Here is a 16604-nt window from a genome sequence, read left to right as displayed (position 1 = left end):
ATAAAATGATAAAAATGCATATTCGCTATAAAATGGGTAGGTTTAGGTTTGGGGGTAGGTTAAGGGGTCTAAAAATCTAAATCGCTTATTGATAAAATGATAAAAATGCATTGATACGAATATCTTAATGATATAAAAGATACGTAAATATTTATACGTTTTTTTAGCTAAAAATACGTAGCTATTTGAATGTTTTAAACATTGAAATACGTCTAAATTGAACGTTTTAGCATTAATAAAAACGTACAAAAATGTACATTTTGTGCTTGTTAATGTTACGTATTAATACCTACATATAAACATGAGACCAGGCTGATTTAGCAGACGGTTTAATTCAGCAGTCTCCAAAGAGCAGTTAAATTAAATCACAGCGGCGCACTGAGAATCTGTCATTTCAGCTCACTTTTGAACCCAGGTTCATTAATCAAGTAGACATTGGAGATGATCAGACTAACTTTCCGGTTCATGATGGACCCCTACCTGGATTCTAAGTGGTACCTCTTAAATAAATCCCCTAGAAATGCCCAACCACAAGACTTCTATAAAAACCATGGTCCAAAATCATTAACTCTTACAGCTTGTTTGCCAAAACCCAATTCATGATTTTGTGCAGGAAAGCGCAATTAAAAATCAGTATGCCACAGCAGTATAAGTGTAGTAAGTGAGACTCACGTCACCAATGACGTTGTGATTTTTGGGTCACACGTCACTCCAGGTGCGGTTATGAGTATATCAGATCAATTCCCAACTCGCTTAGTTCAGTGCATCAGTCTAGGACTGTTAATTTGGCACTATGGGAGTGCTTCCCACAAGCTGTTCAACAATTTGAGATTCACAAACTGGAGGGAGTTGGTCAACTGATTTATCTGAAAGATTGGTGGTTTAGATAGCTAGTAGAGACTTGGATCATCAACACGAAGAAGACACAATTGTAATAAGATTAATGAAATGTATTAACAATAGATATGCAAGAGTAAATACAACAACTAGTGATGATGATACCAATAAATGACTAGGCACTGCTAATAGATAATAGACAACTAAATATGAAAGAAGATACCAAATAAATTGTAGAAACAAATAAATGGAGTGAACACAGAATGGCAAAATGCAATGCTGTTGAGCTGAATGTAGCAATGGAAGATAATTCTATGGTAATGTTGCTTATGGAAACCACTTAATGGCTCTGGTGGAATTAATGATAAATAACTGCTTATTTATCTCTGAACAAATAATATAACTATTATTTGTAATGCTGACCCCAAGTAAATGTTATCTAAACAGGTTAGAAAAGCATAGGCTGCAGGTATAAACTAAGCCAAGGTCTTTAGGAAAGAGGTTTGGTAAGTTTATATTTACGTTTCACGGTCGGGTGATCAATCCAGTGGTAGAGACGTCTTCCATAGGTAATGCGTGCAGTGGGGACGGCACAGAGTTGCGTAGCTGTCGATGCGCTGACCTGGAGGATGCTGAACTTCTGTTGTGTACTCAGGAGCTGAGTTGAACCTTAGCTGTCTTGAAATCTCTTTTCTCGTCAGGCCAGAAACTCAGAACGCTGTATCTGCTACTGTCTCTCTGGATGTACCGGAGACTCAGAACAGTGTATCTGTTATTGCCTCCTTCCACACAGCTTGGAAACACAGAACAAGGAGTGTCTTTTGGGAAGGTACTTTATCTCCTTCTGATGAGGAGGAGACTGGAATCTGGCACCTCTCCATTCCAGAAATGTGATTGGCCTCTTGTGTCCGAGGTGGCCATGGTGTTGCCCGCCCTAGTGTGGAACTCATTTGCATATAGTGGAGTAAAAAGTTAAACAGTGTTTTTAACATTTTACCCATGCAGTATTTCTTTAGCAAACCTCTTTCAAATTATTACCAACCTCATGGGGAGCAAAAAGAGTCCAAACATGATAGGAAACTGTTGAACTATCACTTGTTCATACCATAATATGTTAATAGGCCTGCTATTGGAATGCCAATTTTACTGTTGTTCACTACATAAGAGAGAGATATGATCGTGAGAGATGAAGCGATATGAAGTTCCTTTAAAATGATAAACAGGTTAAAAATAATAATTATAGATAGTTTGTGTATTTATAATGCAGATAAAGCTGTGTTTCCAGCATCTGCATAGTTTGTGTATGTGAATGTTTATGTTTTATGAAGCATTGATCATAGAGATTCTTCTATTTTGTGTTAGTGCTCTGCTAATGTTTTTGTAGCCATATGCTGCTCCTTATGCTTTCGAATGGATCACTGAATTTTTGGAGTGACTGGAGAATAATGATGAAAGTGTATCTTGCTTCAAAACACAGAGAAAATGACAAAAAATGTAATGTCAAGAGATGTTTTTGTGGCTGCTAATGGAAGGCAATGGATGGTTTCTGAAATAACAAGTAAATGAGAGCTCCATTAGGCTTATTTGTGAGGCCTTTGTATCATTTTATGCCTGAACTGTTTGACCAAAGTGACCTAGTTTATCACCCCTTAATTGACTCTCTTTTTCTTCCTGTTTCCCCAGAAACCTGTTAGATCGGGACACGTTCTCCAAGTCTGATCCTTGTAAGTACTTCTCTTTTTTTCCTAGCTGAAGCACTTGTTTTTTTAACCTAAAATCATTTTAAAATCTCTTTTTTTTTACACACATTGAAAAACTCAGTCTCCAGGCTTCGTACCCCACTGACACGTTGTTCTCAGGTTCGGTCTCTTCCACACACCTCTTCGACTTTCTTCTGCTTTCCACAGTTTGCCTGCAAATTGTCTACTCTGCTATTTCTCCAAGTTGCCTAAAACACATGCATAGAATTTGCATCACAATGTGACAGCTTTTCTTTACTATCAACAGAAATGCAGAAGTGCTTAATATATGCAGAGCATGAGCTCAGCCACCTGAATACAAATGCTTCACGAGTCATGGGGACATTTAGACCTGTGTACAGTAAATCTCTTGCTGAAGACATGAGATTATGAAATAGAGAGCAGTGGGTCAAATAGTCTGGCCACCTTTGCGATTCTAATCGTTGCAAGAAGAACATTTATTGCTTAGACGTTGCTCTTTCATCAAGGAAACGTAATGTTTAACATTATTAGAGTATTAGAATTCTGTTAATCTTCATTTAACCCTCATTCTCCAAAATGTTGTATTTGTAAAACTAATAACTTTGAAGTTAACCTTTTTATTTTCCTTTCAAATGTTTTTGTATTGACCCAATAAAAACCTAGTAGGTAGATATTGGCTCTTTACCCTTATGTTGAATCCCAAAACAAGTGTGAACTTTTGGCTCCTCAAATACTCACAGTGAATTTCTTTTCCATTATTCATTTAGGGGTAAAATGAAGTTTGATATATGCAAGCCATGCTTTACTGTTAGCAAACATCCTGATGCTGCCCACACTGCTGAGTGTGCTGTTTAGATAAATATGTGCTGCATTTCCCTCTCAGTAACAAAACTAACACAACAAAAATTACAGCGGTGAGAAAACAGCAGTTAAGAAAGCATCTTATCATAATGATGTAAATGCTTGCACGAGCTCTGCAATTTGGCACTCCAGTAAAGTACAGTCAAGTATTTTTTTCAATTGCACTATTTTACAAGCAGTTTTACAGTACTAAAGTGTCAGTATCGCTTTCAATTAGAATTACTAAGCAGCACCTCAATTTGAAGCTAGGTAATGTTAAATCTTTTTATTGGTGAATGCAAGGTATTCAAAATTAGTTTTTTTAGAGTTAATGTTTTTTTTTAAAGATAATGTTGTGAATAAAATAGTTCACCTAAAAATAAATAGTGTTATCACTTTTTTTGTTCCATATCCACGTCTTACAAAAGGAGATGTTGGGCAAAATGATGTGTCAGTCAGTTAATTTTTCACACAGTTAATTAAATGGTGAATGAGAATATCTCTCTGTCTATCATTCCATTTTGTGTGCCACATTTATTTATTTATTTTGTAAAAAAAAAAAAGTGTTATTGTATAATAGTAATGTAATTGTTTGTAATTAATATTACTTAATAAATCAAAGCCTACTGATTAATCAGTGAAATCATTAATGGTTAGTCGATTAATTCTAATAATCAATAGATTATTAATGATCAAAATAATCATTTGTTACAGCCCTACATTATATAAAATAATTTATAAATATTGTATAAGGCAAATAATTTGGCTTGTGATTTCTTCCAAAATTCTATACACAAATTATAGAAAATTATAAAGTCTATTTCACAGGAGAAAAATCTAAGCAGGAAACTCAATTTATTCTCTGTTTCATTTCATTATTGTCTATAAGAAAACTTGAGACATTAACAAAAGGCCTCGTTTGTGACGTTTCTTTTCTGTGGGCTACTAAGCTTCTCATTGTTCAGCTGTTCTTCAGAGATGCATCTACAGTAACTGTAACATAAAAGCTTTTTCTTAAAAGTGAAATAGATGCTGATTTCTCTCTCTCTCTCATCTTCTCAGTGTGTGTTCTGTACACTCAGGGAGTGGAGTCTAAGCAGTGGCGTGAGGTAAGTGTCCACGTTCAGGAACAAACCTACAATCAGCTCTGACAGAGACTCCCTCATTTGCCCTAATCATCTCTGCATATCCTCTCTATATCGCCGCCCCCTTCAGTCTCTCCGCAGCCCTCTGGTGCGCATCACTGCCCATTGATTCTCCTGTTGAATATTCATGAATCTGCCCTAATGGCAGTGATTGACTGTTAAGATGATTGTACACTTTCCGTTAGCGATTAGCATTAAACTCGATCTGGCTCTAAAGTTACAGGCCAATGCATTTGTAATGCTTCCCAGCTCACTAAACGTGATTTTTCACACTTAAATTGCGTTGAGCTGGAGGACCCGGCCCTTGGATTTGGCAGGTCATTGCAATCAGCTGAAAATCGGACATCCTCAGGCTATCATATCCATCACTGAGCTAGCAAAAAGACCTTGAGTATGAAAAATTGCTTTGCGGTTCTCTTTTGCAAGTCTTGGTTTGTGTTTCAGACCCTTTTAATTGAATCCCCTATTAGCAGGTGACAGTTGTTATAGCAGGTGTTCTCAAGGCTGATGTGAATGCGTCAAAGCGGTCGTAAAAGTCAGGGTGTGCGCATGAGGAGCTGTAACAACTTTTTGACCCAAAATAAAACTGGTACCGGTGTCGATTTTCCTTCTTCACAGACGGTTTTGATGGAACACCTTTCTCCTACGATGAAAGACGACGGCTTATACATAACACTGAGCAGGTTGCTAACGCTGATTAGCTGCGTAGACTCTTTCTCCATGCCTCTGCCCGTGCAAGATGCCTCTTGTTTGGGTATAATGCCAACCACTGTGGAAAAGAGGCAGTCAAGCTGTAAGGGATTGATAAGGATGGAGTTTTCTTTGTGCGTTTTTCCTGTCTCAGCAGGAGATTTGGGAGTATGTGTGTCTGTCTCTTTATTACTAACACAGCATAAGCGCCTTACTTTGACAGAGGGATTGTGTCCATGGTTCGGCTACTGTATCTCATATTCTTGTTTTCTTATATTTTTTTCTGTATTTAATTGTTTACATATTAATAAGCAACTAACTACTGAATTTTATTTATTAAAGTGATCTTACCATGGATAATAGTATTGTCTTGAATGTATAGTAAAATTGCTGTAACACAGTCTAGAGTAGCCTAATACTTTGAACTAAATTGTATTTTTTGGTAGTTAAGGTATAGTTCTTTCGATAAATAGTTCAGCAAAAATAAAATAATAATAATAATTTAACCATTTGTCGTTCCAAAAAAGCTGTATGACTTGCTTTCTTCTGTGAAAAATAAAAGAGAACATTTTGAGAAATGTCTCGGTGTTTTTTCTCTATACAGTGTCAGTAAATAGTAGCCAAAATTGTCTGGTTACCAACATTATTCCAAATCTCTTTTTTATGCTGAAAAGAAGAAATAAATTCATTCAGGTTTGGAACAACATGAGGATGAGTAAATGTTGACTTTTATGAAGCTGAAAATGGTGTTAAACATGAATGATATGCTTGAACTACCACGCTCTCAGTTTCCTGCTTCCCATATATGAGCTGCCTATGATTGCACAAACTGATGGGCAGGCGGAAAATGCATCAATGTGTTTTTCTTGGCTAGACAAAAAAATTCAACTAATAAGGGATAGTGTCATTCCAATCAAAAAATCATGTACAATACCTTTAAGATAGTTGAACATGATTTGCAGTTGTAAATATTTCAAATCTAAAGACCTATTCACACCAAGAACAATAACTTTAATGATGGTGTAATTGATAACACTTATTTTAAACGCGCTCTGCAGTAATGTTGCCTGCCTCATTAAATGCTCAAGCTCTTTAAAGTTGGATGGATTCTGATTCACTATCAATGTTTTTATCAGGCATTAGCTGAAAAAAATAAATTTTTGAAAGTGATTTCAACAATATCACTCCGTTTTTTTTGTGTCGATATTGTTATTGCTGTGCCAAGCGGACTTCCCAATTCTTATGGAATTAGAACAAATATTAAAATGTTATAATCATAGTTATCTTCCTTAGTCTGGATGCTAGCATAGTTATCCTTGGTGTGAATGGGCCTTAAAATAAAATCTAAAGCTCTTCATGAAAAACTTGTAGAAATCCCTAATATCTTATCTGTGACTTGAGAACATGAGATTTCTTTCCCTTGTAATATTATTGACTATTGGGTGTCAGAACACATGATAATCATTTTCATGATCTTAGATCTTGAAGGGTTTTTAATCGCAGTTTCAATTCAAGTAATTTTTATCAAAGTCATTGATTAGTTTATCCTACTTTGCATAATATCATATATTGCATAATAAAGTTTTTCTGTTCTGTGCATCATAATTGGCTTAAACTTTATTTATGTACCTGTTGTGATTTCACACTCTCGTCTCAGCATTGCATTTACAAATGTTAGCTGCCCCAAATCAGACAATGTTGTGTTTTATCTTTCTCTTCTTTTCTGAATGTGACCTTGTGTTAATGCTCCTGTAGAGTTTGTTTTGCACAGTAGTGGTCTGAACAACAGGTTTCACCTCTTTTTCACTGTGCCTTGACTGCCTCTTTAACACTCAGTGGGAGGTAAAGCTTTTTCAAAAGCAGTTTGGAGATTTAAGTTGAATGTTTTTCTTTGCATCTCCTCTATCCGATGGGATTTCTGTCCAAAGGCAGTTTTGACAAAAAGGTTGAAAACCAGTGCAATACTTGCAGAATAATGCGCCATATGAAAAACCGTAAAAGGCTTTATGTGCAGCAGAAGGTTAATAGAATGATTTATAGCAGATGTAAAGTCTGACTGTGAGGTTGTATTAGCAGTGCATAAAGCATTATGTTATGAATCCTAATGACTATCACAGAGCTTTGCTTGAGAATGTTCAGTCATTCCTAGCCTGTGCAATTATCAATGTTTATGGCCTTGAAATATAAATTCATCCTAATTTTTACAGATTTAAGTGTGTTATTTGTGGTTCAGGCTACGTGATTTGGAAATTGTCTTTTAATATGAAAGTTTATGCATCTCTAAACTACTGCAGAGAACATCAGACATGCCTCAGGCTGTAAGCATATATTACACTGAATGTTTGTGAGATAGTCAGTCTGTGATGTCTGCTTTTATCATTAACAAGAGCACTGTGGGATGGTCTTTACTGTATGTTTAAATCACCTTATCATTCCCGTATCCCTCATAAGCCATCTCCTTCATTTCTGCAATGCCAGAGTGTTGTAACACCCTTCTGGTGATTCATTTATTTATGCATTTCTCATCTGCCTCATCTTGTTTAATTATTCATGGGAAACACAATTAGCTGAGGGAGCTGCAGAGCATCCTTCAAGAATACAGTGAAAGACGACAGGCATCTCTTCTCTTCTCTTCTCTTCTCTTCTCTTCTCTTCTCTTCTCCTTTTTCATAAACACATTACTCTCACTTCCTTCCTGCATTCCTTCTTTTCTTTCTTCTTGTTTTCTTTTCCTTCTTCATTTTCCTTTCCATTGGCAGAATATTCTAAAATGTTCACCCACCCTCTGTAATTCCAAACTCTGATTTACATTTCTTACATAAAACCAGCAAGGCAGACATCGTTACAGAGACAGTAGAAGACAAAGAGGAGCTTTTATCATTAGTGGATCGAAGGCCTTTTGCATTTTCAGAGGATGTTACACAAGGAATGTATTGAAATGTCAATGTTTATGGTTGCACAGTAATTCAGATATAGCATAGAGAGCTGGAGCCAAAGTGTTATTTGTACATTAACATTGAAATCACAGTTGTTTACAGTACTGCATGTTTTGTGGTAGATGAATAGACTGTCATTAAAGTGGCATCCCAAGCATGAGCTCAAAACTCATGAATATTCTTGATTATTTATTACTTCATTTGCATGCAAACACTCACACACACCTTTGTGCCACACATATGTACACATTACTGATTCTGAGCAGGGGTTTCTGTTCATCAGTAGAAGAGATACTTCACCTTTCAAAAAAATCACCTCTTGCTGTCCTAGTTTTTCCTAAGGCTGCAGAGTCACAGGAACAGGGCAGTTAATGGACTGAACAGAGATGTAGATTTGTCTGTGGCTGCACGGTGTCAACTTTTTCATTCCCATGCAGTTGTTCTCTCTTTTTTTGTGTAGTTTGGGAGAACTGAAGTCATCGACAACACCCTGAACCCAGACTTTGTGAGAAAGTACATCCTGGACTATTTCTTCGAGGAGAAGCAGAATCTGCGCTTTGACATGTGAGTTATTCCCTTTGATGCTGACACACAGGAATCTGCCTCGCTCTCCGATGAGCTGTCCCACTCCGGTCTTTCTGCTCTCGCTCCGTTTGTCCCCCTCTCTCCCAGTGCGTCCTCCTTGGTAATTATTGATGCTGCATCTCTCTTGACTGTCATGTTTAAGGGGCTGGATCAGTGAAAGGGTGATAAATATTTCAGATGAGTTTTATCCTCAATCTTCACGCAGCCGTTCAAACGCAAATGTGTGACGCGGGATCCGGGATGATTTACAACGTGTTCTTCCCTTCCTGTGCCTGACTGTCCATCTCGCTCTCATTCACCACCTTAAATGGGCTCTGCTGAGTTGAAAAAGACCTGCTGCACTGCAGGCTGGACTTAATTGGAGAGTTCAGAATGCTGTCAGTGAGAAACCTTCCACGATTATGCGAATTCCTTCTTATACCAATGCAAATATTCACAGAGCCAACCAGCTGTGCCCCAGAGCAGCACTTCCACTCAAAATTGAACAGCATCAAGAATTTAAATGCACACTAAGGGGGATCTGATTTAAAGGGAAATGTAAAATTTTTTCTCTAGCGAAATGAAATTTAAAAAATCTCGTATTATTTGGACAGAATTATGGCAACAACTAGATGGAAATCCAAGTTTTGATTGTTAAAGTCACAATGCATCTGAAGGAGTGACAGATCTTTTCTTCTGTTATTGTGCTGTACATCCGAGAGTAACATATTTTCATTATGACATTTATGACATTTTGATTAAATATTACGAGGTCATAAAAAAAAAAAAAAAGAAACATGCACAGATAAATTGTTCTCAATATCTATGACATGGATTTAGAAAATAGATGTGAATAGGCAGAATTTTCATTTCATGCTGACTTAAAGAAATGTTCTCTACAAGAAATCAAAATATTAGCTTTATGGATGATTTAGCTCATAGGAATTCCAGATCAAATAATGTGAGGATGGTTGAGCAAATTGAGCTGTTATCCAAGAGAAAATGGGACATGCCATCATATAACAATACCAACTGAAGCTGTTTTGTTGGATTTCAGATATGACATTGACTCCAAAAGTCCTGATCTGGCCAAACACGTGAGTGTATAGAAGCACTTTGTATTAGATTTTTGTGTATATATGTGCATGTGTGTTTGCTTGGATGTATATGAAAGTTCTTTGTGTTCATTGGCAATTGCACTCACATTTTGACATGCATGCTCTTCATTCTTCGCTTGGTTTTATGCAATCTGAAATGACTGAAAAAGGACATTTTGTATCATTATCAAAGCTGTGCAAAACTGAAGAAGTGAAGTTAAACTCTCTCTTTGACTTCTGATGGTTCTGAATGTATCCTGCAGTGTGCTTGAATATCTTGGGAAATACAGACAATTTGTTTCCTATTAAACTGATGAAAGGCAAGCTAAAAATATAGAGTTTTCACTAAACACTTGCACCACATTTTTCAGATTAAAAACAGTCATTGTCTTTCTTTGTATGCAAATTAGACTTCATCAGATTAGACTTTTGCTTGGTGCAATTAATGAAATATATCAAATATATAAATGAAATAATTATATACAGAAATTATTATTCTTGTTCTTACAGTACAGTGGGTACGGAAAGTATTCAGACCCCCTTAAATTTTTCTTTTTCTGTCAATATGGGGTGCTGTGTGTAATGAGGAAAAAAAATTAACTTAAATGATTTGAGCAAATGGCTGCAATATAACAAAGAGTGAAAAATTTAAGGGGGTCTGAATACTTTCCGTACCCACTGTATATAAAAGTTATATAAGTGTTATAAAATAATAGGTTGCATCATTACTTGATTTGCATAATTATATTCAATAAAACGGGTACCAAAACTACACAGACAGTGTGAAAATAAACAACTCTCAGTAGGGGCAAATTATGAATTATGATTTTGTATAGAACCACCCGAATGTTTTGTGTGTGTGTGTCTGTTCATTTTCACTTTTCAGTGAAATTCAGATTTATGATTTGGTTTTCTTGCTTTCTTTTGTAATCAGTGATCATCGTGGGTGTTTTTCCCTTTCTCTCTTCTCCAAGATCCTTTCTCCCTATTCTCTAACTCTCGTTTTTTCTCTTCTATCCTCTTCGGCCTGACTTCTTCAATTCGTTTGTATTTTATTTATTTTTTTGTCTTTTTGGTTACATGATATGCTCTGTTGTTATTGTTATATTTGCGGCCTCACCTCCCTACTGGAAGCCCTCCGATTTCAACGTACGTCTCTGCCTTGCATTCCTAGACTTTTCTCTTTACCTCTACAACCCATTTATACCCAGAACCACCCTGACTCATTCTACTCTCTCTTTTTACTTCCTATGTTCCTATCCCGCCTTCTGTGGGCCTTCTTTTGTTCGGGCCACCCTTCTGTAGGACTTCCTGGGTCAGACCTTCTGCACTCTGGGTGAGATAGTGGGTTCACCAGGCAGTCGTCTGGAAAAGCCTCTGGGGTAAGAAGCTAATGCACTGTTCTATGAGCCAGGCTTACATACTCAATCAGATTGGGATGTATTCAAAGTTAGAAAAGCTGTATGGGCTCAGCAACTGTGCCTGAAGCCATCTCAGATAGATTACTGGCCATAGGAAACAGAAAAATGACTTTCTGTGCAGCTGTTCTTAAGTAGATCACCTTCATTGCCTAAATGGGGAATTACATTTTATGCAGCACATTGGTGCATATTGATGTTTTTGGGGCACTAAGACGTTCTTTTGACCCATCGTTTTGACTTATTTTGTACCGTTTTAGTGTGTCAGCCCCTTTTCACTCAGCACTCCAGTAAATGTTTTAGTTTATTTAGTGCTGAGCTACAGTGTGTGTGCAACCAGTGCCAAAGCTTGTTTGACTAATGAGTCATCTTTTGCTAATTAGGTCATAAACATGTAATAGATTTTTTTCTTAATTAACTTTATAGCTGTATGAAGCACACAGGCCTTGTATATTTAACCTTGGCCAAAAAGCTATCATGCACTTTAGTTGATCAGTTGAACCCGTCTTTCAGTTCAGATCTCGCTGAAATGAGCCTGGTGTTCTGCTGTCGTTTAGAGCGTTATAGCTGTGGAATGATGATGGATACTCCCATCTATCCCTCACCATCTGTGTCTTATGTCAGTGTAGCAGATTAGGCTTGTCGGTGCAGATTGCAAGCATTAATAGCACAACCAGAGACTTCCATTCGGCATTTATTGCTAAAGTATCCATCATGCAACCCTAGAGATGGAGGTTTCTTTAACTACTGGCCATGGTATTTCTTAACATAATCTCTTTAACTTTTAAAAACACTTGTGTATTTAATTGATCCCCATCAGTGTCATACAGTGAAAACACTTGCATCTAATTTCATGGCTAGATATAAATATACCCTAAATATGTCCAATTAAATGATATTTTTACACTTCTTGCATAATTTGACAATACCAGATCGATTCAGAAATGATTTTTACTGTGTTTTTTCATTATTGTCTCATATTTCACCTGAAACAAGCACTTAACTGAGATAGTTGTAAAGTAAACTACAATTTTATCTTTTTTATTATTATTTGTTGGCTGTGATGGAAAGGATGCCACAGCTGAGAGACAGTTGTAATTTGTGTAAAAATGGCAAAAAGAAGCATTTTTAGTTTGATTATTTAATACTGTGTATTTTGTGTAATTATCATAGTTACTTACATTTCTTATTTTTAATTAAAATCCACCAATAAAGTACTTCTAGTTGAAGAAACAAACTTGTTTAGTCTACATTAAAGAGACATTTTCCCTCCATGAGCTGGAACTGTTTTAAATTGGTGCTGCTTGGACACAGTGCTAAGAGAATACAAAAGAGCTGAAGTTTAGGAGGGAGATGTAATGATTGCAGGGTTTAGTTAGCCTGTATATACAGTACACAACTGAGTGAGTGCTAGGGGTGGAGCAGACCCTATTGATCAACCTCAAACACCCACTCAATCTCATACTGCACTGTGGCGTATGAATTGCTTTCATTTATGGGCATTATCTGTGCAGAAAGGAGGGTGTGATTGGAGGTATTTGCTTGTGGAGAGGAGATCGGCCAATAATGATGAAAATCTGTGGGAGTTTAAAAGCTTTAGGGGTGAATTTGAACCCCTGATCTCTGTACAGTTTCCCCAGCTTGTGTTAAACTAGATGGAGACAGACAAAGAAGGGTGAGGGCTGGAACACAGAGAGGCTGCTTTCACACAGCAGCAGAAAACGCTTGTCAGTCTTGTTTTAGAGAGCTAAATATGGTTGTGTTTGCACAGAATTCAGTTAGTTGTCAGAGTAACAGCTAGTTTCTACGATGAAGTCTTAAATTTTGACAGCAGGTTTGTTGGATAGAATGAACGGTACTGCAGTCACTGTTTTCTGCAGTGTCACTGACATACAATGCTGTGCAAGTGTAGAAGTTTCACGAAAAATATTTATTTTCTTCTGATAAGTTTCACTAAGTCAGTAGAAAACCTGAATTTTTAGTGTACCAAATGTTCCTTTTGCAACTTCCTTGTATAAAACCAGTGAAAGGCATAGGGTCTCGCACCAAATATGGATTTGATTAGTTCATAGCAACTTAATAGAAATGAAAAAAAAATAATAATGGCATTATTTCATAAGTGGCTACACTTTTGCACAGTATTGTACATATGACATGAGGCACACACACTGTATATTGCTCTGGATCTGATAATGTTAGATAATGATAATGTTAATAAAAAATAAATGAGTAATGCAAAATCTAAAGTTATCTTTCGCTGTGGTTGTAGGCATTATTCCAGGCTTTCTCAAGATTATTGTTCTCCTAAATAATATTCGAAATTAGAATTAGTGTATCCCAAATAATGTTGAAATGAATATCCCTGAAATACCCAGATGGTTTACTGTTTTTGGCGAAGTGCAGATAGCTTCAGATTCGAAGTGCAGATAGCTCTAATGGCTAATATTGCACACAACCCAGTGTACTTTGGAAAATTGGACTATTCGGTTCAGAACTACAAACACAAGCAGAAAAACATCAAACAGGGCAGATGTGTAAGACCAATGATTGAGAGAGAGTTTTAGGTGAAGTGAATTGAGTGATTAATAGTATCTAACTTGACGAAAAATAATTATTTAATGGGATCCATGTTATTCCATATCCATGTTGTATTATCTGCAAAAATATTGTGAACTTTTATAAAGATACACAAAGAAAGATCATGTGACTGGAGTAATGATGCTAAAACTTCAGCTTTGAAATCACAGGAATAAATTACATTTTTAAATATATTGGGCTGAAGCAGGTATTTTAAATATAAAAATATTTCAAACTTTTACTGTTTTTGCTAGGGATGCACCGCTCTCGCTCTCTCTCTCTGTCTCTCTTTCTCTCTCTCTCTCCCTACCGTTAAGTAACTTGTGCATTGTTTTACTTACTTGTTTTTGACATATCCGACCGAACTACAAACTTTCCAGTGATGTCTGTGAGAAAGATATATTCACTCGACAAGCTCGCGCATCTGCGCCGCCGCGCGCTCAATCCACTCAGCGTGCTTTGTTAATCAGCTCGCGCACATCTGTTAATACTGAATGTTTTATATTATATTCATTGCATACATATACTTCGTAGTAGACATCCTTAACTCCTTTCTGCTGTCTGTTGTTCTGTTGTCGGTGTTTCTTTGTTTGAATATGGCGCTTATCACATGCTGTGTGGTATCGGCGTTTGGTATCGGGGCATTTTAACGAGTACGAGTACGAGTACAGGAGACCAGTATCGGGCCCGATACCGATACCAGTATCGGTATCAGTGCATCCCTAGTTTTGGCTGTATTTTGGATCAAATAAATGCAGGCTTGGTGAACAGAAAAGACTTCTTTAAAAAACATTAAAAATCTTACTATTCAAAAAAGTTTTGACTGGTAGTGTATGCTGGGCCATTAACTTTCAAGTGCATTATTTTGCAAAAACATGAGGAAAGTTCTTTGCGTGTAGGCCCCCCAGCTGGCAGATCAACATGCTGCTATTTTCTATCCGGTAAGAATAGTTGACTGTAAATTAAATGAACTGAAATGTGGAGTGTGTATAAGAGGATATTAACTGTAATAAGTTGATTGACAGGCCATGTAACTATGCAACAGAGTGGTATATTACACTTTCTTTAATGGCTTAAGTATAAGTAGGTGAACTGGGATGCAGCACTCGACTGGTTTAATTTATGTGAATAGAGAACATAAGGAAGGAGAGAGCAACTGAAGCAAAGACACTTTGTACTTTGTGTGCAACTAAGGAATCAAAAAAATACCAAAATTGTGTAAAATGCTTGAGTGCAGGATGACCTGCTTTTGAACAGCTTGTCGTCTGTATTACACACACACAAACTCTCTAATATCGTCCTCTTTCCACACCTCAATAATTCCCCATAGCCACAGAGCAGTCTTTGGGTATCTATTGCAGGAAATAGACTATAGCTTTCCCTCCATCCGTCCTGTACAACTGATATAGATGCAGTCATCTCTTGAAATGTATCCCTCCGTTGTGTTGAAATAAGTAAATCAGAGACTACACACTTGGCAGCTGAATACAGAGAATTGTATGTTTGGCAATAAACAGGGTGTAAGGAAAATTTAGCCGCAGGCTGAACTGCTTTAAAACACACTGCAAAACTAGTCTTATTGGATTTGAATTTCAGCAGTGTTAATTCATCATCTCCCCTTCACTGGCTGTGTGCCGAAAGAACACAAAGCATTGCCCAGCATTTGATTCCATTACAGTTTTCTACTGTTCATATAGGGGATATAGGAAAGGAAGTAACATAAGCCTTATTGAATACAGTACATTTGGCCCATCTGTGCCTTAAAAGCTGTGCCTTTAGTGATGCTGGTTTAATCGGATTGACCCCACTGTAAGGCAATTTAGCTTATTAGTTATTTACAACAATGTACTGTATATATAAAATTGTTATTTATTTGCATTCAATAAGAAAAAAAGTCAGCTTATTTTGCATTTACATTGTATGGTAAAGGGCAGCTTTGACGTTTGGTTCTTTGTGCCCCACTCAGTTTGAATGGTCATGATGCTTCTGGCCCGTGGCATTAGGTTATTATGTCATACTGATGGATTGGGCCTGTGCTTTATATCAGCGTTAAACAGGACTTGTATGCTTTGACTCTGGAAATGCATTATGCTGATCTGCATTGACAAATAGAGAGGAAGGGGGTGGGAAAAAAAGAAAGGGAGAGAGAAATATGGGCCAGCGAGTCTTATCTAGGCCTCAGATTCGATACTCTGGTGGGACAGTCATGTGTTTCTGACTGCGGGCTGTTTGAGCTTTTTACTGAAGAAAAAAGTCTGTCAGATTTAAATGGTAACAAGACAGAAAGCACAAGTAACTCTGAGCTGTAAGAGAACAACAACAGACAGAATGGAGGAATAGATTGCAAGCTTTTGCCCTCAATGATGGACCCAGTCTCCAAAAAAATCACCCCATGAAATACAAATGGATTGTTGCTCTGATACTGTTACGGGGCTGACAAGACGTGAGACGTGCGGATCCATATGCAAGCTTTATTCAGCAGAGAGGTCAGAAACACAGGCAGGGTCGAACAAATGGCAAACAGGTATATGGCGGGCAAGACACAAGAATAATCCTAGGGCTAGCGAAGGTCGACGAACGGCGAACAGAATCAAAAGGGGCAAGACTAAAGGGGTAAATCCAGGAAAACAGGCGAAGATCAGAAACCGAGAAAACAGGCAAGGCAATACTAACAGGACGAGCAGAGAGTTCATAGGCGGCCTCCTTGGCCGGAACAGGACAAGCAGAGAGTTCATAGACGGCCTCCTTGGCCGAAACAGAACAGGCTGAGAGTTCATAG

At 37.2% G+C, this 16604-nt stretch overlaps 1 protein-coding gene across 2 annotated transcripts in view; it reads left to right on the top strand.

Annotated features, from left to right (window-relative positions):
- The window catches only part of cpne5a (copine Va), a 92631-nt gene that overhangs the window by 15956 nt on the left and 60071 nt on the right, over nt 1-16604 (top strand). The window contains exons 2-7 of one of the 2 annotated variants that reach the window (XM_016542313.1): nt 2521-2561; nt 4461-4507; nt 8630-8733; nt 9791-9830; nt 10965-10979; nt 11136-11212. In XM_016542313.1, coding sequence (XP_016397799.1) covers nt 2521-2561; nt 4461-4507; nt 8630-8733; nt 9791-9830; nt 10965-10979; nt 11136-11212 — 324 coding nt within the window. The remainder of the gene's footprint in view (nt 1-2520; nt 2562-4460; nt 4508-8629; nt 8734-9790; nt 9831-10964; nt 10980-11135; nt 11213-16604) is intronic. The other variant, XM_016542314.1, reaches the window with a different exon arrangement.

Source organism: Sinocyclocheilus rhinocerous, unplaced genomic scaffold, assembly GCF_001515625.1.
Source record: "Sinocyclocheilus rhinocerous isolate Xijiao unplaced genomic scaffold, SAMN03320098_v1.1 scaffold1600, whole genome shotgun sequence".
In the NCBI taxonomy this organism is placed as follows: domain Eukaryota; kingdom Metazoa; phylum Chordata; class Actinopteri; order Cypriniformes; family Cyprinidae; genus Sinocyclocheilus; species Sinocyclocheilus rhinocerous.
The sequence above is the reverse complement of the archived record's forward strand: the minus strand, read 5'-3'. Positions and strand labels throughout refer to the sequence as shown.